Here is a 21,547-nt window from a genome sequence, read left to right on the forward strand (position 1 = left end):
CTCTCTGCCTGACAGTTTCACCACCCCCCTGGGCACTTTAATTGCTTCTGTAAATTGGAGCCTTTTCACCAGGAGATGGGGAGGGATCTGTTCCCAGTTCCAGGGAGCCCTGGACATGGCACTGCCCAGAGAATGGGAAACCTGAGTGCAACTTCCACATCTCCTAAACCTTCCTTTCCTTCTTTTTCTTGTAATTAACTGGTTTTTTTCCTCATAAGCACAGCCAGATTCCCAACCACCAGACCTCTGAGGCTGGTAAGAATCACTCTTCCATAATACTTTTCCCCAAAAAAGTCAGGATATAACAATAAGGGTGACAGAGCAAGAAGCATGTTTGATTTTCCAGAACAATACCAAGTGTCAGCTATGCCACAGGAAGACATCTGACAGTGTTAATTATCACAGTTTTGTCAAAACTGGCCTTAAATAATTATAGAACTGTGGTCTTTGACCAGTTGTAGAAGCTTCTCTGCTTTTTCTGTGCTTTTTATTTTCTTTTAATAGTCTTTTGTGTGGTCATAGATGGCCCAGGGCAGTTTATCCATTGTCTGCTTTGTAACAGCCTTCTTTCATTCAGATATATTCAATATTATCTGAAAAGTTGAGTTCTGTTTCTTTATTTCTTCATTGACAAGCTGATGTTAAATTACAGTTTTTGTGATATTTTAATGAGCCTGCTGCAAAAAAAGGAACCTTAATTCTAAAGACAACACTTAGTTGAATCAATTAATTAATTAGTCTTCAGAGATGTAGGTAAATTGATCTGTTGATGAGACATCAAGAAATTTCTTCTATAAAAAGAAATTTCTTCCTATAAAGAGCAGCAGGTTGGGTGGATGCTTGTATGGTCATAGATAAATCCTCTGGTTTAACACAATCAGAAATCTTGAAAGACTGAACAGAACCAGTTTGAACTTTTGCCATGATGTAATTTAAGCTTGTTCCTGATTTCCTTTTTGCTCCTGAGCCTGGCTCTCCCTGTGTGTTCGTTGCAAAGTGGATACTGATTGTGGTAGCTCAGTTGTGTGTCACAGAATCACAGAATGAACTGGATTGGAAAAGTCCTTTGAGAACATCAAGTCCAGCCTGTGATGTGACCCAGCAGCTCCTCATCAGCTGAACCATGGCACATTCAGGACAGTGACTCCACCACTGTGGGAATCAGACAGACAGAAACTTCCACAGACACTAAAGGGTTTGATCTGCAGCCTTAGAAAAAGGTTGAATTGATGTAAAAATACAACACAGAGACATTAAGCAGAAAAATCATAAACTTATGTTTCTATAGTTGTAAGAATGTGCCTTAAGTAAGTGAGAAACTGCACTGATAAGGTGGTGAAGGGTTTATAATGTAGGGGTGAGGTTGTATGGAATAAGCTGAGAGTTTAGAAGTTACACTAGAAGCATCTGTGTGCCTGTGAGACAGAAGCTTATTGGACAAAAGTACCCTCAGTGCAAGTAGAAGTAAGTAGAGGTGATAGGTTAGAAAAGCAAAATAAACCTTGTGGCATCTATTCATTGGGCTAGAAAGTTCTGTATTGTCTTGTAACAAGGAACTTGTGACCATTTTGATCTGTGGCTGATTGCTTGCTCCTCTAAAATCTCATGACTTCTGAGACTGATGTTTGTCTGAGCAATAAATCCTTCTTAGCCCAGCTGTGGTCCCATCCCTTCATTAAAAGCTGTGACAATGATACACCACCTCTCTGGCAGACAGTTCCAGTGCCCAGTCTCTCTTTCAGTGAAGAATTCTTTTCTGATGTTCAGTCTAAACTTCCCCTGGCCCAACTTGTGTCCTCTCGTTCTGTCAGTTGTTGCCTGGGAGAAGAGACCAACCCTCCCTGGCTACAGCCTCCTGTCAGGGGGTTGTACAAGGTCACCCCTGACCCTTCCTTTTCCATGCTAAACAACCCCAGCTCCCCAGGAGCTCCCAGGACTCACAGTTCCTCACAGGACTTGTGTTCCAAGCCCCTCACCAGCCTTGTTTCCCTTCTCTGGACACACCCCAGCCCCTAAATGTCCTTCCCAAACTGAGGGCCCCAGGGCTGGACACAGCACTCAGGGTGCAGATTCACTGCCCTGCTCCTGCTGACCACACCATTCCTTGTAGCTCCAATTTCAATTTGCCTGCCTGCCCTGGTAGACTTTGGTGCCACATTCGATAAATGGGACTAAAATGGGCAAAGCTGATGGTTTTGTGCACAGGGGGCTGGGGGAGGATCAGTCTGGGAGCTGTTTGAACCCATCCTTGTTCCTTCCTCCCTTCTGCTGCAGCCACCTCCTTGCAGGTGCTGTGGGGTTGTTGGTGTTGGATTATGACCTTTTCTGACCCAGAAATGGGGCAGCTGAGAGGTGTTTTAAAAACTTTTATTCCATTTTCAGTCTCATGAGAAGGGTGAGGCAATACAGATGTTATAATTCACACCATCACAATCAGAAGCCAACTGTTTCCTAACTGCAATACACTGTAAGTGTTTCTTGGCCTATCAGCTTTTGCCACACCATGCTGTAAATGCCTTAAAGCCAAACATCTAAAATTACACCTTGTGGGTCCCACCACAATGCATCTTTCATAGTTCTGTTTCTTTAAAGTATCCAGTCTTATTTGTGAGCTCATCCTTTTAAACTTGTTCCTAGTTCCATTTCTCTCTCAGCAATGTCTGTCCTATTCCATGGCATTTCTAAGTCAGCATTTCTTATCTCGAGGTTTGCATACAGATGCACACTGTGTGGGCCTTCTGTCAGGCTTTGAGAACTCTACAAATCCATTTCCCACATTTCCCCCTCTCTCTCAAACAGAAAAAACTTTGATGGCTTTGTTTATTGTTTACTGTGCACAGTGAAGTGTGCAAAGCACTATCACTAACATTGTCACTGTAACAATCAATTATTTTGTAAAGTTTTTTTTAGTTAAGGTGTAAAACTATGTTTTAAACAAGTCATCTAACTATGATCTATCCTCTGTTTTCATTTGATTTGTGAAATTATTTAGTTTTTGAAGTTGTTTGTGGATGGACTCTGAATGGTCAGATAAATTTATACAACACAATCCTTCAGGTTCTTTGTAACTATGATTATGTGCACAGTTTGCATACAGATCCATACTTTGCTGTGGCATTCACATTCTCTGAACAGAGAGAGTCATCATTTTCTCTCCCAGGATTTTTTCTATTTGTTTCTGGATGGACTCTGAATGGTCAGACAAATTTATACAACGCAATCCTTCAAATTTTATATAACTATGATTATGTGCACAGTTTGCATACAGATCCATACTATGCTGTGGCATTCACATTCTCTGAACAGAGAGAGACATTATTTTCTCTCCTAATATTTTTCCTGGAGAAGCACGGAGAGAAGAAGAGAAAACAATTCTTATCTCTCTACCTAAGCCTTCCATCAAGTTGTAAAAATTCTCTATTATTCATTTCCCAGGTGGGTGATGTCTGCCCTTGTTTTGCAGGTACAGCTCAGGGGAGGTGAAGCTGTGGGACACCCGCACCTGGGACTACAGAGCCCCTGTGCTGGCAGCAGTGCCAGGCCCTGGAGGGGCTGGAGCCCTGCCACACGTCTCCTTTGTGAGGATCAACAGCTCCCTGGCCGTGGCTGCCCACGAGGACGGTGAGCAAGCACAACTCTCCTCCCTATTAAAACAACAGCAAAAAAAAAAGAAAAGGCTTTACAAAAATGAAGCAGCTGTGCTCAGCTTTTTGTGTCTGTAATCCTGTGTATCCACACACACGCACACGCTTGCTTTTATGTGAGAAAGTTGGCCAATAACCCTAAATGCATTAGGAGGTATTGGAACATAGCACCCATTAAAGCTGAGCTTTAATTCCTACTGGAGCTGCTGCACAAAGCTTGAGTGCCAGGCTGTAGTCCAGCCAAGCTATCTTAAGCAAATAACTTGTTTTGCTATAAAAATATTAAATATACTTCCACCAGCCTTCTCCTCTGGCCAAAACTCCCTTGGGGTAGTGTGGAGCTTTGTTATGGGGATGGTGGTAAACTTGGATGGCTGATTAATCCCCATCCCTCTCGCTCTTGGCGTGGTGTGTGGATGCACTGAAGTGTTGGTTTGCAGTGCTGGGTTGTTGTTATATACTTGGATTTAAAGAAATGAAAGCTTTCACCTAATATTTAGTGAAACCCTCATAAAATCCTGGTTGTGTGCATTGTTTTAAATATCCTTAGAGGGTTTCTCTAATGGACAACAAGGGCCAGAGACCAACATTTTCTGGATGTGGGAACAGCAATTAAAAAAGTCAGGTTTGGACAGTACCGGCCGACTGGGATCCTAAACTGAGGGGCTCAGGCAGAACTCAACTCCCATCATCTTTAAAGTGTAAAATTTGATACTTAAAATGTCTCTTGGGTATAAATAAAGAATATTTGTAAGTTTAGAGAGCTTTGTACACATACTGTCTTTGATCCTGGTGTATCTACAGGTGAAAACAAAACAGAAGGTGGATAATCCAAACACAATCCCTAATCCATACTTTTATTTTAGAAGTAAATTAAATGCTTTATGTGTTTTAAGATTCTCAGCATCCTTAGCTGTTTTTCTAGCTTGGATCATGCCAGGATGGTTTTCTGTGGGTAAAAATTGTTAATAGGCAACATTTTCTGACACCAGCAAATCCAGTGTTAATTGTTATTATTTACTGGAGTCATAGGAAATTATAATGCAGGTTTAAGAGCTGGCTTTTTTTCCAGTGTTCCAAACAACGACTAGCAGAGGGTCTTTTGTTTGTTTTCCAGTTTCCCACTGACTAATCTAATAATTTGTCTGGGTTTTTTTGCCTGTCATATCCCTTGCTGTCAGTGCTGTGACTGAACTAGTTTGCATAAAGCTCGGCGTCTTTTATTCTTTTGGGTAGAGATTTTAATAGGCTCTGTGATATGGCAGTTACTCTGATTTGAGAAGCCTTGGTCAGAATAGATTAGTTTCTATGGGAATAGGGAAATAAAAAGACCCATTTTAGCAGTGTTTACTAACTGCAAGCCGAAAGCACATATTTACAGTTTGCTGGAGAGAGTTATTTTAAATTTTGGGGAGGGAGCGGACGGCTTTGAAGATAATGTGTTTGATTGTTCTTTGTTGTACTTTTCCAGCTCCCTTTCCTCTTTGTTTGTAAGTTTGACTAACCCAGAGGAACCATCTGCTCGTGTTGGAGGTGGTGCTGTCAGGCAGTCTAGACTTCCCTGGCGAATCCCTGGCTGGCCCCGACACCATCGGCTGCTCCCGGTCCCGCAGGGCTCCCGTGGTGCTGGCCCTGCTTCCCCATCCCAGGGAAGGGCTGGCAGGCACTGCCTGCCCTGCTCTGCTCCTCAGCTCCTTCCCCAGGCGCACCAAGGACACAGGGATGTCCTCCTGGGATGCTCTGTCCGAAGTGGGTTGACACTCCATGGTGGCCCTGGAGGAAAGTGGGATTGTGATTCCTGATGGTGCCAGCCTCGGGCTGCAGGGACAGGGAGAGGAGGGAGGAGTGGATGAGGAGCAAATGAAGTTCCCTGTGCCCGTGCCAGCGCTCAGTGGGGGCACTGGATGTACACCTGGGGCAACGGGACTTGGCAACTCGAGCCACAGTTGTGATTTTTGAATTCCAACCCACTGGCCTCATATTTCTTCTGCCTTGTTTCCTATTGTCAGCACTGGCAGTGCTCCAGTTTGATTTTACCACTAATTGTGTTGCACGTTACCGAACTGAAATGAATCAAATCAAAATGCTTTTCCTGGAGCATTAGATAAAGCAGGCGAGGGTTCTGGGTAATGAGCAGATGCTGCTAATGCAGGGACAGGAGAGGCCTTGCCAGGACTCCATCTGCTCCATGCTTGCCTGCCTTTGGCTGGGAGCCACAGCTTTTGGGAAACAGCAGTCTGCTTCAGCCATGCCTCTCCCCCCTGCGCTCTGGAGTTGCATGGTTTGACTGGCAAACAATGTGCAGCAACAGGAGAACAGAACTTTTTCCTGCTGTCCTTTAAATGCCACGGCCACCCTGCTGCAGGCACGGTGGGGAACACGGCCCTGCTGCCCTGCTTGTACCCCCTCAGGCCCACTGTGAGGAGCTGGTGGCCTTCCCAAGCTGCAGGGGAAGCACGGGAGGGTGGTTGCTGCAGGGATCAGAGGTGCTCCTGCCTGCTGCAGCCTCCAGGAGGGGAATTTTGGCAGTGCTGCTTTTTGGATTTCTGTGCCCTTGTCCTTTCGGATGCCCCTAAAGCTGCCTGGGGGTGTTGTCCCTTCTGTACCCTCTTTGCAGAGTGATGGGTTTGGTGTCCCTAAATGCCAGGACGTGCTCTAAGAGAGCAGGAGCATTCCAGGCTGGCTGGAGTGAAGGAAAAAATGTCAGAAGAAAACTGCAGGAGCAGGGGCTGCAATGTTTATTCCCATTGGTGGCTGTGGGTGCAGATCTCTTGGTCTGGGTGAGTGAAGTGTGATTTCCCATCCCATTCCCCACACTGGGAGGGAAACAGGGTCTGTGCCTTCTCTTAGGGACTGTCCAGGGATGTTGTTGTGTGGAAGTCCCTGGAAGAGGGATGGTGGAGGTAAAATCTGGGAACATTTGGTGGGAACTGGTGTGGTAATGGTCATGTGAGGGAAAGGCTCTTGCCACTTAGGTCTGATCTCTCTTTGTACCCTCAGGACCTGCTGGAAGTGAAAATTAAATGTAAAATGTTGGTTAATGAACTTCCAAGTATCTACTAAGGTTAAATTAGTGTTTACTAATATACAACTAGAAATGTTTTTGGGAAAAACTCGAAAATTCACAGCAACAAGTTTTGATACTTCAGGCTGGTGCTCATTTCCACCCATACTTTTCTTATATTGGTTGTACTTCATAGAGATATGATATAGCTGAAAATTATAAGGAAATAAATTCATATTCTCACTTTGAAGCAAAAAAACCCTACCTGTATGGAAGCTGTGGAAAATCACAGAGTAGCCTGAGCTGGAAGGGACCCACAAGGATCATCAAGTCCAAGGGTTTTCAAAAGGTGAAATAGAGTTTTATTTTGTTTAAATCAAGGTGGCAAGACCACAGCTCTGAAACAGGACAAGCACCATGGAGATGATGTGAATTCAGCACCTTCTGGCCTTCCCAGGCTGTTGTGTTTAGAAGCTGAAGGGAATGAGCTTGTAAACCATGAGCACGTTTGGATTCCCTGCTCCAGCACAGACAAAATTCTGGGGTTTTAATTTTTTTTTTTTTTCAGATAATGCACATATAGATTGCTTTACACCTCTTCCAAAGCTGGCAGCAGCCACCAGCTGACAGCAAATGCTGGTTTTAATGTGGAAGAGCTGATGCAAAGGGTCTTTAGGATCTGAGCTGGAATCTTCCATACCCACATCCAAGCTCCCCAAACAGGCAGCTCAGGTGGGCAGTGCCAGGTGCCCAGCTCAGGAGGGGCTCAGACAGGCTCTGTGACACTGCCAGGCACAGCCAGCATAATATTTACAAATGAGATTTAACACTGTTTGCTCTGTGGTTGTGCTGCCTTGCCCTGTCGGAGGATTAGGGGATTTTAAAGGAAAAAAAGATACTTGGGTTTGTTTAATTTTGTAGCAAATGCATTGCCTGTAATAGCAGGGAAAAACCTGTGTGAAAACAGATGTAACTGCTGCTTTTGCAGGATGTCTTTTGTGCTGCCAGCACTGCTGGTGGAGAGAGAGGAGCCTCCAGCCTCCCACCTTTGACACAGCAAGAGCGGTGCAGGGCTGGTGATGCTCCCAAAATGTGGAATTCAGTCAGGATCAGCACTGCACTCTGAGGCACTGCAGCTCCTGCTCAATGTTCTATCCAAGTACTTTCCAGTCTGGAGTCAATGGCAGTAAATGGACCTTTCATCAGGCCACAATTCAGAAATATATGGGTTGGGAGTTGAATTTTTTGTTAAATCTGGGGCAAAGTGATAAACGAGGCTGGTGCAGTGATTGTCACATTGAATATCAGCATTACACTACCAGCAGCAGCAGCTTCTTGCACTTCTTTTCATGAGCCAAGATGACTTTCCAGCTTGCTCATAATTTAAATAATTTTGGGGAGTTACTGTTAGAATTCAGTTGGAATAATCACAATTATGGTGCAGATTTTAGCGTGCTGTGAAACCGCTGCTTATAATTTTCATTTTGTCACCTTCTAACAGTAAGGTTTCAGTATTATAAAAAATAACAAAGATAACATATGGCTGCAACCTTAACTTCACCTCAGCAGAGGAATTGCTGTGGAAATGAGGTGCTGGGCAGTGCTGGAGGCAGGAAGACAGACTGTGGAGAGCAGTGATCTCATCTGCACTGCTAAATCTTTGCCTGATTTTTTTTAGTGCCACACTAATAACCTGAACTGGAATGCTGTGGGATTTTTTGCTCTTACCCAAACGTGATTGACTGCTGCAAGGACTTGCACACCCATAAATACCTTTTGTTGTTTCTGCAGTGAAGTGCAGAATATTCTGAGCAGCACTTTCAGCCCTCGTAGCAGCTTTACCTATTTATAAATCCAGTGGAGTGTTTACTTTTTCTGTTTTCCTTCTGTCCTGATCCTTGTGGATCCCTTCCAATTCAGGATATTCTTTGAACTCTCCAGGTTACTCTTTACTTTGTGCTCCTTCATCACATGTGAATTTGTGACCTTACAAGTCACTTTTTTTTTTAAGATTTCCAGGAATGTTTTGCCCGTATCATGTATCATTATATGGGCAATACAATGCACATATCTGTGTTTGTACACTCTGTGTTTGCCTGGTTAAAATCTTTTCTTTTGGACAGATTTTGTCATGTTTGAGATGCAATAACAACAATAATAGTAATAATAATAGTAATAATAGTAGTAGTAGTAATAATAATAATAATAATAATAATAATAATAATAATAATAATAATAATAATAATTAGTGCCTCGTTGCCCAAAATTAGAGAGCAGAACCCTGAGCTCTGGGTTTCTCAGTTTGCTCCTGTGGTCAGAACATTTTATTCTTTTTCCCAGAACTTTCATCCATTTAGACACTGTTAAACCCAGTGGAATGTTCATCACAGAGATGTGCAAACAAAAGCTTTCACTGAAAGCAAATCAGCCTTCTTTTTCCCCTTCATCAACCTGATATTTAATTGAGATACATTTTCTGCTGAACAAAAATTGAGAAAATTAGAGGAGCCTGGCAGCCAAATCCATGCTCTGACACAAAGTCCAGTTCTGACTCCCTGTGTCTGATAGCACTTTATCACTGATGGGGTTTTTCCTGGCCAAATCATCTCTCCTGGAGGTGAGGCCTCCCCATCCCTTTGCCTTGGGGAGGAGCAGCCCCAGCTCAGCCCTGCAGAGGGGCTGCAGCCTGTGCTGCCCACTTGGATTTGTTAACTGGGTTGAAACTGTGTGCAACCAGTCTGTTTTGCAAACCCAGTTCAGCAGTTATTTACCTTTCAAGCAATTAACATAATTACCATTATGCTAAGAAGTCATTTTGGGAAGTTCTGCTCGGAGCCCTTACGGCTCCGTCGGGACAGTTTTAGTCGGGACTGATCTTTCTGATGGAAGCCTAATTGCAGTTTTGGCTTTGTGTAAACAAACAGAGGCGGCTAATTGTTTAGGCAAATAGCAGATTAATTTAAATATTCATCCCTAATAAAACAAAAATGGTCCCCATTATGGTACTCATTCCCACGGTGAGGAATATAAATATTCAGTGGGAGTGCCATTAGACAGGGATCTTAAGGATTATCTGCATTATTTCACATGGGTAGCACTTTCCAGATACCAAATAATCTTTACAAAAGCTACCATAAATCAATTTAAACTCATTTAGCTACCATTTCACTATGTGCAGTTTCATTACCACACTCTTGCTTCACCTCCTCTGGGACTGGGGAGGAGTGTTTGCAAACTGGCAGTGGTGCCCATCCACAGCTGTCTGTCAGGGCTTTTATGTCTCCTTCTGAAGGAAGAGCTGCCATTAATCATTTCATCATTAACGTGCTCCTCTGCAAGGGAGCCTTCTCCAGCCCTGCCTGTCACGCTGGAAGATTGCTTCTCAATTCAGTGCAAAGGTGGCCCAGAAGGCTCCAATTCCCTTCTGGTTCCCTCCTGATTGCCTCAGGTTGCTCTTACTCAGATTATGATGCTTTTAAATAGAGAACTGGGGAGCCAGGCTGGCAAAAATGCAATTACAAGTATGTTTTCTTTTGACTTACACTCCTTTGTCGTTAGGATTTGTATTCTTTAGCTTTTCTCTGTGTTGACCAGGGACAGGACCCAGGGCTGGAGCTGTGCTGGGAGGTTTAGGTGGAGATCAGGGCAAGGTTCTTCCCCCAGAGGGTGCTGGCACTGCCCAGGCTGCCCAGGGAATGGGCACAGCCCCGAGGCTGCCAGAGCTCCAGGAGCCTTTGGGCAGCACTGCCAGGGATGCACAGGGTGGGATTGTTGGGGGTCTGGGCAGGGACAGAAGTGGGACTGGATGATCCCTGTGGGTCCCTTCCAGCTCATGATATTCTGTGATTCTGTGACCATGCAGCAAAGTGACTTAAAATTGGAGTGTGGGCTCTTCCTCACTGGTTTTGGGGTAATTGAGAGCCTCTCTATAATAGAACAAAATTTCAGGTGTCTGTTTGCATCTCAAACATGGAAATGTGGGAGAAGTCAAAGAGTCTTCCTCAAGGTAGCTGCTAATGTTATTGGACAGAAATTAGGAATTATGTACAGAGCAAATAGAACCTGGAATCACAGAATCACAGATGGGCTTGGGTTGGAAGGGACCTTAAAGCACATCCAGTGCCACCCCTGCCATGGCAGGGACACCTCCCACTGTCCCAGGCTGCTCCCAGCCCCAATGTCCAGCCTGGCCTTGGGCACTGCCAGGGATCCAGGGGCAGCCCCAGCTGCTCTGGGCACCTGTGCCAGGGCCTGCCCACCCTGCCAGGGAACAATTCCTGATTCCCAATATCCCATCTATACATCCCCTCCCTCAGCTTCAGGCCAGAGCACATAAATTCTCCTGTGCACCCATGGCCAGAGGAACCAGAGCATCCTGAAGTTCAGCCGTCCTGCCCCCATCTCTCCCCCGTGTGTTCCTTTGTTGCACCAGCTCCACTTGCAGCTGTTTAAAGGCTCGTTGAAGGTTGTGTCAGAGCTGAGCTAACCCCATTTCTCCTGTGCAGGCACTGTCAGTGTTTGGAGCCTGCTGCTGGGCCAGGAGCCCATCCATCACTTCCAGCACAACCAGCACCTCCAGGCGCTGGCGCTGGCCCCGGGCGGCGCCGCCGTGGCCACGGCCTCCGGCTTCCAGGTCAGGCTGGAGAGCCCCGACGACAGAGGATTCTGGCAAACCCCAGGAACCTTTGAAATCCAGAAACTGGTGAGTCTCCAGGCTGCTCTGCTTCCTTACAGGAGCTCCTGATCCACTAATTGATGTTGGTAGGGTTGGGATGGTTCTTATAAAAGTCTTACAGCCTGAGCTAGATCAGGGCGGTAGCGGCTCGAGGCTCTGACTTTGGAGCAGGTTCAGGGTGAGTTTCCATCCCTGAAGAGCAAGGGTGAACTGCTGGCTTGAGCTAGGAGTGCAAATGAACACAAGTCCATATGGTGCAGGAGGTTGGCTGGGGTTTTTGTTTTTTGTTTTTGTTTTTTTTCCTTTTTTTTTTTTTTTTTCTGTCAACAATAAACTAAGCTGGCTCATTTTGTAAATCAGTTTTCTCGCATAGAATTGGAGCTGAAACTCCAGGTCTCATTCCAGATCCACACTATCTGATTAATTCTGAGGCAGGATATTGCAGGCAGCCTAATAGTGTCACTTGTGAAGCTGTAACTACTCATGCAGCTTCTTTAGGTTGCACCTTCTGTCACTGAAGTTTTGAGAGTTGTAATTAAAACTCATTTTCTGAAGTTTTGTTTTGTCTCAGAGTATCAGCATTTGTTTGAAAGGGGAAGGAAGTGTGTGGGAATAATTGAGTCTTGCAGCCTCTCTCCTGTAGGAGGAAGTTGTGTAGTTAAAGGGTGTGAAGTGATTTAAACCACTCCTGATTAATCCCCCCTCCAAAGCTCAGTCAGTCTTGTAGTTCAGAAATAAGCTTGATGCTTGGTCTTTGTGTGGAATTAATCCATAGCTGAGGTGATTCAGGACACACACGACTAGTTTGTTCAGTTCAGCACATGCAAAAGAATTTTTGACTGTATTAAAATAAATTAAAATAAAAAATAAAATAAAAAAGTCTGCTCTTTTCAGGTCAACTTCCTTAATCTGGTTCCAGATGTGAGGGGGAGCCCTGTGGCAGTGGCAGCTGCAGAGGACATTGTCTATCTCCTGAAAGCAGAAGCTCCTGGCAGGATTCTGCACTCGGTCTATGGCCAGCCTGTCACCTGCCTCGACGTGGCTGCTCACGAGGCCGCCTTTGGCATCAAAACCTTTGGCTGGTTATTGAATGAGCCCAACCAGGTATTGTCATTATTTTCTGAGAAGATTTTTATACCTTTGTAATTAAGGAGAAAAGAGTTCATGCTGAGGACTTCTTTCCCTGCTCTCCAGCTTTTGAGAGTAGAGAGAAAATTCAATGCAATAATCTGATGCTGCTTTGTGTTCTTCTGTGGGCTGAAGTGAGGGATTACTGTTTAGCTGTGGGAAATGAATTTGTAGAGAATTTTTGAAGTTTGACACAAGGTTTACACAGTATGTATCTGTATGTAAACTTTGATATAGGAAATATAGACTTAGAGGTACTATGGAATAAGATAGATATTGTTGAGAGAGAAATAGAACTATTTCTCTCTCAACAATAGAGAAATAGAGAAAGAGAAAATAGAGAAATAGAACTAGAAACAAGTTTCAAAGGATGGTTTTATAAATAAGATTAGATACTTTAGGGAAATAGAGTTATGAAACATATATTGTAGTAAGATTTATGAAGAGTAATTTTAGATGATTAGTTTTAAGATTTACAGCATAGTGTGGTAAAAATTAATAAGTCAAAAACCACTTATACTATATTGTAATTAAGAAATAATTAGCTTCTAATTGTGGTAGTGTAAATTATAATATCTGTATTGTCTCACCCTTCACAAGAGACTAAAAATAGAAGTTTTTAAAACACCTCTCAGTTGCCCCATCTCTAGGTCAGAAGAAAGCATAATCTGACATTCAGCCAGCTGGGTTCCCTTGCACCCTCTGCTCCTCAGCAAGGAGCTCAGTCTGTGCTGCATCAATGGCATCAGGGGGAACTCATCTCAAAAATCCCACCTAAAATCCCCGGTAACCAACCCAAAATCCCAAACCATCCCTCAGCCTCTCTTGTGAGGGATCCTGAGCAGTGTCAGGCAAATGGGCGCCCTGAGGAGGAGGGTGCTTTTTGTGCTGTGCTCTTGAGTATTTGGCCAAACTGTGAGGGGATTTTGGTGTTTCCAGATGCCTTGGGAAGAGTTCCTTTCCCTTTCCTGCACCTTGCCTCCCTTTTCCAGTCCCTGGTTTAATTCCATTTTTGTGTTACACTGGGGCTGTCAGCAGTGAGGGAAGGAGCAGGAGTGGAGCACCCACTGCAGACCACTGTGATCTGGAGTGTAAAAATGCAGGATTTCCCTGGGCAAGTGACTGGAATGGGAAAGCTTTATTTAGGGCTTCCTCTGTAAGGGATAAATGTGTTCAGCTGCACCTCATCCCCCATAAACCCCCCATAAATACCTGGGGGGCTGAGATGCTGCGAGTTGTGCTGTCTTTATTCATTCCTCTGCTGTCCTAACTCCGCTCTTTTCCCTCCAGAGGTGAGAGGGCAGGAGGTGAAATTGCCTCATTTGGGGGCATTACCCCAGTGATCACTTTTGTGCCTCATAAAGAACAGAGAAACTCTCAGGTTTCTGTGGTTGAGATGACCCCTGAGGTGTTAGAAAGTCTCTTTTTTCCCAGCCCCATGACCAAAGAAGCTGAGATTCCTGGGTTCTGCTTTTCAAGGTTGTTATTTTCTCTTATCTGTTACATTCTTTCTCTGTCCAGCAGGTTGGGTTGTGGCACAGTCCCTGCCCTTGGGGTGGTGTTGGCTTTTTATACTACAAACTACATGTACTTTATAATAAAATCCCAATACCTATCACCCATGTTAGACAGTCTGTCTCTACTCTAAACCAATCCAAAAGTGTCACCATCACAGCAGAAGATGGAGGACAATAAGAAGGAGAAGAAGGACAGGACACACCCAGATTCCTCCATCTTGCCTCTTGAACCCCCATTCTAAATCCCCAAAATTCTACTTTTTCACTCTGTGACAAATTCACCATCATTCTACTCAAACTCTTGTGGCTTGTAACTCCTCACACAAAGCTGGGAATTGTTTCCATGGGTTAAAATGGAAGGCACAGGTGTTTGTGACTCTGTGCCAAGGTCTCTGAGCCCCTTGCCAGGGTCTCAAATCACCCAGGGCAGCCAGAGGAATGTCCTGGGTCCTTACAAGAAACTTCCCCAGGTCCAAATGACGCTCAGCAAAGCTGGACATTGTCACAGACATGTTTTATGAAAAATCCTTTCCTTAGGAATTTTTCTCCTGAGAAGCTGAGAGGCCTCAGGAACAAAATGTAAATAATAATTATCTGCTGGTGTGGAATGCAACAGGTGCATCTGGGATTGGTCCATGTTGGTTGGTTCTAATTAATGGCCAATCACAGCCCAGCTGTCTTGGACTCTCAGTCGGACACAAGCTTTTGTTATCATTCTTTTTCCTTCTTTGCAAACCTTCTGATGAAATCTTTCTTCTATTCTTTTAGTATAGTTTTAATATAATATATATAATAAAATAATAAATCAGGCTTCTGAAACATGGAGTCAACATTGTCATCTCTTCCCTCGTCCAGAGACCCCTGTGAACACCAGCACAGGACATCTTTCCTCATTTAGTCCTGAGCTCCCTGGCTCTTGCTGGCAGATTGCATTAAACCTGGTGCATCCTAATCAGGGAGATGGGCCCAGACAGCCAGGGGGTGTGACAAGGACACTGCCTTGGCACTGCTGCTCCAGCTGACATCACGCCGGAAATTAATTACTGATGGCTCTTATGCTAACGAGCGGCCCCGCGCAGACGTGCAGGGACTCTGCAGTGGCTGATTACACTGGGCCCACGGGGACAGCCTGGCTTTGGGAGAGCTCCCCAGCCTGGAAATGCCATCCTGGAGGATTCCAGCCCCCCTGGCTGCTGCCTGTGTTCCTCCCCACTTCGGGGTTTTCTTTGTTTTCCTCCTGGTTATTATTTTCCTTCTGGCAATCCCTGCCTAGTAACCTGCTTCCTGATCAAAACACTTAGGGAAACCATCTTTTTCCTCCCTCTCTCTCTTTTTATAAAATCATTTTCTAATTTTAGCCACGTTTGACAGCAGAGCTGAGATCTGAGGCATAAATTTTCTGGGAACTTTTATGTTGGAGAGGAGGAAAACATCAAATCCGTGGCCTAGACTTGGCTCCTGTCAGATGAGAGACACCCGTGCAGGAGGGAGGAGAAAACAGAAATGCTTCTTCCCTGAGAAGTTCAGCTTGCACTTTAGTAGCACCAGACAACCCAAATATGCTGCTGTTTCTTGAAAGTTCTTCTGCTCTAGTGCTCCTGGAACTCTTTTGAAGTTAAGCAATGAAAGATTTTGTTGTTTCAGCTCTTTCAACTTAACATGAAATCCCTTCAAGTCCAAATTCTGAGATCTCTGTTCCTATCTAGGCTTGTCTAGGGCTAATTAAATAGCCCAGATAATGACCATGGGGGAAATCCTTATTCCCAGGGCATCCAGGGGACATTCCTTGAGGGATGATGTCAGGCCAGTGACAAATCCCCTGTGTCAGGCAGTTGGGAGCCCCCTGGTCCCAGAGCTGCTGTAGCACCACAAGGCTGGGCATTCACCTGTGGGGATTTTGGGTTTAAACACCATGGGGGAGATTAAATCCACAGATTGGCTTTGGTCCACTTCAGGTCAGGATCTAAACCTCAAAAAGAAGCAGCAGGATAAATGTTAGGCTTGAGTTCATCTGGTTTCTGATGCAGTCTGGAGCTTTTCTCATAGCTGGTGCCTTTATAACCTTCCCTGAACCTGCTGTCAGGTAAGTCTGGTCTCCTACTATAGCTCAGGTGAGCTTTGTGGATTATTTCTATGAAATTTAGAGTTTGTTGTTTGTAGAGATGAGGGGAAAAATCCTAAAACACAACTTTGTCAGATTCTGTTCAAAATTCTTAACATATTCTCGGGGATATGAGACAATAAACAAAGGAGGATTTGGGGGTTTTTCTACCAAAGAAGCTTCACACAGCATGCATGAGGATTTTTCTTACAGATATTGTCAGGCACAGTTCAGGTGAGGATTTTTGTTGCAGATATTGTCAGGCACAGTTCAGGTGAGGATTTTTCTTACAGATATTGTCAGGCACAGTTCAGGTGAGGATTTTTGTTGCAGATATTGTCAGGCACAGTTCAGGTGTGGGTTTGGTTGCTTTGTGCACAAACATGAACCTGATTCCAGGGCTGGTGGATGTGGAGGAGAGGAGGGAAGGGATGATTTTACAGCTGTGAATGTGCTGAGATCAGCTCTCTTGGGTGCTGCTTGTTCATGCTGCTGCTTTTGCAGCTCTCTGGAGCTGATGATTGGCTTGAGGAAAGGTGTTCAACCTCACCTGGCTCCTCTCAGCAGCCAGTGAAACACTGCCTGGGTTTGCTCCTGGATTTCGTGTTTCCGTGGAATTCTTCAGCTGCTTGGAAATGTGAGTGTGTCCAGTGGAATTAACCAGTGATAGTGAGTGAAAACAAATTTGAAATCATAGAACCCCTGAGTGGTTTGGGTTGGAAGGGACCTTAAAGCCCACCCAGTGCCACCCCTGCCATGGCAGGGACACCTCCCACTGTCCCAGGCTGCTCCCAGCCCCAATGTCCAGCCTGGCCTTGGGCACTGCCAGGGATCCAGGGGCAGCCCCAGCTGCTCTGGACAACAGTAAATATTCCTTGAAGTTGAGTTTTATACTTTACAGTCATTTTTGGATGATATATTTAGTTCATGACTGCTTTATGTGAGCTTTTACACCTTATTTTAACTAAAATCCTCCTAACTGAGAAGCTGCATTGTCTTTCCTGGTGTTGTCTCCAGTTCTCATGGAGTTCCAGAGAGTTCCATTTTTTAATCTTAGTTTTTTCTTGTTTAAAAAATGTGGGGTTTTTCATTTCTGTTGGCCTCTGTGACCCTTGTAAAGAGCCCAATTTTCAGCAAATTCATCTTCATGAACTCTTGTTTTCATACCAGTAGAAGGGCAGGGCTTGCTGGTGTCTGAACAGATGGAACTTGCCCCAATGTCTCTCTTTGAGGAGCTGCAGGACTGCAGGGTGTTAGCAGATCTTTGGAGGTGTTGAAAGGTGTTTTAAATACCTTTTTATTTATAAGCTCTTTGGTACCATGTCAGAAAGGCAGAACTCTGTGAGGAACTGAACTATTGCAAGGAAAAGACACCAGCAGAGAGTCCAGAACTTTTTCTTGTCTAAATTTTGCATGATTTCTTGATCAAACGCTCTAAGTGATCAGGAATAATTTTGCAAGTTGAAATAAATAAAAGACTAAATAAATAATAAATAATAAATCAATCATTCCCTTTCTATTGGCTGACATTAAGGACATTCTGCTTTTTCCTCCTTGTGTGTGCTATAGTGTGAGTGCCTTAAAATTGGCACCGTGGCTGAGGTGAGTGCCTCAGGTTTGGAAAATACAGCTGCTGGGATGTGCCATGAATATTCCAGGTGATGAAACCAAGGGATTGAATTCAGTTTTTAAGGTTCTCCTTGCCTCCCTTCTCCATGGACGAAGGTTTCCCTCAGGTCAGGGAACACCTGTCCCTGGGCTAGAGGGGTTTTTGAGTGTGTGGGTGGTTCAGTGGGTAAACACAACATCCTCCCCACGGGCCCTGCAGCTCTTAGCCCAGGCTCTGGGCACGAGTCAAACGAGCCTGGTGACCCCATTCCAGTCCTAGCAGACATCTGCCCACATCCCAGCCCATCCCAGGCTGGCAGAGCCCCGGGGGCTGGCAGTGCCCAGGGCTGCAGGTGCGTTGGCAGCGCCAGCGCGGAGCTTGGCTCCCCTGCTTGCCACCAGCCTGAAGCCTCACTCTGCAACTCCAGGCACAGGGAAACTTCAAAGGGAAAAGCAAACTGCACTTGTCTCTAGCTCTGTGTGTGACTTGTGCAGCAGGTGTTGGATGGGGAGGAGCAGGGAGCTGCTTTTCCTGCTGGATTTGCTGGGAGCTCTGTTGCTGCTTTTGGGTTTTCAGGCATTGCCCGGCGCATGCGTCTGCCAGGAGAAGTCACCTTTAGGATGGCATGAAAGTCAATTTTCCACATGCTCAGAGAAGCACTTGTGTTCCCAGCTCCTCACAATGACTTCTATCTGGCAAGAACTTGAAAAATAGTCTCTCTGGCTGATTGTCAAAAATTACATCATATTGGAGTAAACTGCTTTTAAATCAAACATCCATTATTCATGGATATTAACTGCTTTTTTATTTATTTATTTTTTAACTGGCTGTTTTGTGTTTGATTTACTCTTTTTCTTCTTCTCTGATTGTCTGTCTGTCTCCTTCAGCTGCTCCTTTTAAATCTTAGCTCATCTTGAAATTTATGGAGCCAGAACACTTATCTGTGTGCACAAGTATCAGCGTGCTGACCTTGCATTTGTTAACAGTCAGATTGTTTTTGTTGTTGTTGCAGTGTTATGTGCCATATTTACAGTAGGCAATCCAATACATTTGCACAGGGAAACTGTGCCCCTGGGGCTTGTAAACTTTAAAAATATTCTTGTTTTCCACATCACTTTAGATATAAAATCCAAACTTGCAGCAGTGTGTACCATATGTTGTGTTTAATTTGATGAGTTCCCCCACAAATGCATATTCCTGCTTTTGTAGGTACCCTCTGGATCAGATGGGTTTGACCTGAGCAGACACCAGGTCCCTTTTTGTTTATGGTGGACTTGGAATTTCACAGCCCCTTTTTCATTGGCAATATTTGTGTGTATTCAGGCAATGTTTTTTCCAATTGGCAGAGGGCTGGACAGAAGCAAAGGGGAGAAATATAATCTGAAAATAAATGTAAATTCTGTTCTCAGGCTTGCTGCTTGATCCTCTGCCACTGTGAGCAACTCAGTGTGGTTTTATTTTACTTGAAATGACAGAAACCTCAATCCTGGATGGTTCTTTCTGAAAAAGTGCTTCTGTAATGGATCCTGTGTGTTGTACAGTGAGGAGAAGGATGTAGGGTTTGAGTGTGGTTTTACAACGTGCTTTTTGCTGATATTTATGATCCTCCTTCCAATACTGCATCTAAATAAGAACCAAATTCAGAGAATAAGAATTATAAGAACCAACACACAGAGGGATTCACCCAGTTCTGAGACACAGCTCTGTCTCCAGCTGCCCCATGCTGTTCCTGTGGGCAGGAGGCAGGAATGGGCTGGAAAGGGAAAGGGAAAGGGAGGCAGGAATGGGCTGGGAAGGGAAAGGGAAAAGGGAAAGGGAAAGGGAAAGCAGCTCTTCCCAGAGCAAGCGTGTGCTGGCTGCCATCCAGGACAGTGGGATGGACACCCCAGCTCTTGTTGAAAGTACCACAGGCTCTTTGATAACAAGTGCTCAGGGATTTGTTGTTTTAATGTTCTGTCCAAAAAAGACATCTCCAACAACACAGCATCCCAAAACACCTGCTGGGGTTTTGGCCACGCATGGAAGAGTTCCATCAGCAGCATTTCCTACAGTTCCTTGGTTTTTCTTGGAAGTGTCTCAAGCAGAGCGCATCGACCACGCTTGACCTCACTTAGCAGCGAGATGTAACAAAGCTCACAGCTCAGCTCTTCTGGCTCCAGAGCCTTTAATTCCTTGGGAATTCATTTCAGGCATCTTTCACGAGTTCTTGGACAGCATTTAAAGAGAGCTCCCTGTCCCCAGCACTCTGCAGTTCTGTGCAGAACAGTAACTTTGCCTTTCTTCCCATGCCTGGGCTGGGTTCCTGGTGTGTCCCTCCCAGAGGAGCAGCCACAGGCTGAGCCCTGCCCGTCACCCAGCAAAGAGGGGAATTAGTCTAATGCACTGCCTTAACAAAGGGGAGACTATGAGCATGAATAATTAATACCCCCAGTCTGTGGCAGTGGGCTGAAATGAAGTCCCATTTGCTCAGCCTTATTAAAAGAGAGAGAGAGAGAGGGAGGGATGGTAAAGGTCGTTAAGGGACTTGTAACAGGGAAGGGATCGCCTCGGAGATGGATAATGTGTTTGCTAATCTCTGTGGTCTTTAACTAAACAGAATGCTGGAGGTGCTCTGGCTATTCCTGGCTTGTTGAATTATTAAGCATTCAGGGAGATTGCCTGGCTCTTGGCCAACAGCTTGGACTTTTCATTTGGCCAATGTTAATAGGTGACACTTTTTATTTGGGGCGTTGGATCCCGGTGCTGCCTGCACGGGGTCTTTAATGCTTTTCCTCCCTGAGGTCCCAGAGGGGCCAGGGCTGCTCATTAGTGTGTTATCCCAGGGTTCTTCATTTCACACCCAAATGCTCTTGGTTCACTTCCCTCAGTTCTGTACCTATTAGGTCACTGGGCTTGGGTGTCCATTATAGGATTATAAATACCTTTAAAAGGGTAATCCCTTTGCAGTGTGCATTATAGGATTATAAACCTCCCAGAGATCTTATGCTTTATCTGCCCTTTAACACACAGGCCCTTATTTCAAGTCCCTATTGACCAGGTATTTCCATTCTCTCTCCTTGGCCTTTGTAAGGAAAATCCTTCTTGCCTTGGGATATTACAGGAGAGCTCATCAGAGGTGTTCCAGCAACCTCAGAATTGTCATCAGTGTGCTTTTAAATCCCTGTCTCCAGGAAATTATTATTCAGACTTAAGCATCCTGAGTGCTTTTAGCTTCTTTACTTATCAATTGGTCAGGATAAGGGTTTGAAATTCATTTGCAGGTCATGAAACTGCTCAAGACAGGTTGAATTTCAAGATAGGCAGAACCTGGATACTGAAAATCACAGAGACTCTTCAGTGATGGGGCTAATTGGTTAGAGAGACATTTGTGCGTGATAAAATTTAAAATAAATTTAAATCAATAACAAGATTGATGGTTAAAATAAACAATCTTTAAAAGAATAGAGATGGGCATGAGAAGGAATTGAAGGGGGTAGGAGAAGATGATATAAGCTTTTCTTCCATTTTTGTGGGTGTGAACCCTTATTTTTTTTACAGATTCTTTGATGCAAACACTTTAAATTGCTGGCCACCCTCAAGTTATGTGAGGATAAATAAGTTTGTTTTTTTTCCAGCTGCTGTTACCTATGAGCTTTGCCACAGGGCTGCAGGCAGAGCAAATGCAACGTGGAAAACGTTACATGGGAATCTTTCAGTGCAATTTTTCATTCCAGCCTTTCATGGCCATGGCTGGATGTTCAAGTATGTATCCTGTGTTTTAAAGCAGAGATGGGAGCTCTGGTCATTTAGATAAATTAATAGTTTATGGATGTTCACTGCAAATATCAGCCCCAGGGGACTTTTAAGAAAGCAGCTTTTGGCCCTCTCCC

The 21,547-nt window shown here is 44.6% G+C and overlaps 1 protein-coding gene across 1 annotated transcript in view; it reads left to right on the forward strand.

Annotated features, from left to right (window-relative positions):
* The window catches only part of FBXW8 (F-box and WD repeat domain containing 8), a 61,286-nt gene that overhangs the window by 23,837 nt on the left and 15,902 nt on the right, over positions 1 to 21,547 (forward strand). The window contains exons 5-7 of the mRNA XM_036393523.2: positions 3,464 to 3,621; positions 11,154 to 11,350; positions 12,218 to 12,427. Coding sequence (XP_036249416.1) covers positions 3,464 to 3,621; positions 11,154 to 11,350; positions 12,218 to 12,427 — 565 coding nt within the window. The remainder of the gene's footprint in view (positions 1 to 3,463; positions 3,622 to 11,153; positions 11,351 to 12,217; positions 12,428 to 21,547) is intronic.

This window comes from Molothrus ater, chromosome 18, assembly GCF_012460135.2.
Source record: "Molothrus ater isolate BHLD 08-10-18 breed brown headed cowbird chromosome 18, BPBGC_Mater_1.1, whole genome shotgun sequence".
NCBI classification, from domain to species: domain Eukaryota; kingdom Metazoa; phylum Chordata; class Aves; order Passeriformes; family Icteridae; genus Molothrus; species Molothrus ater.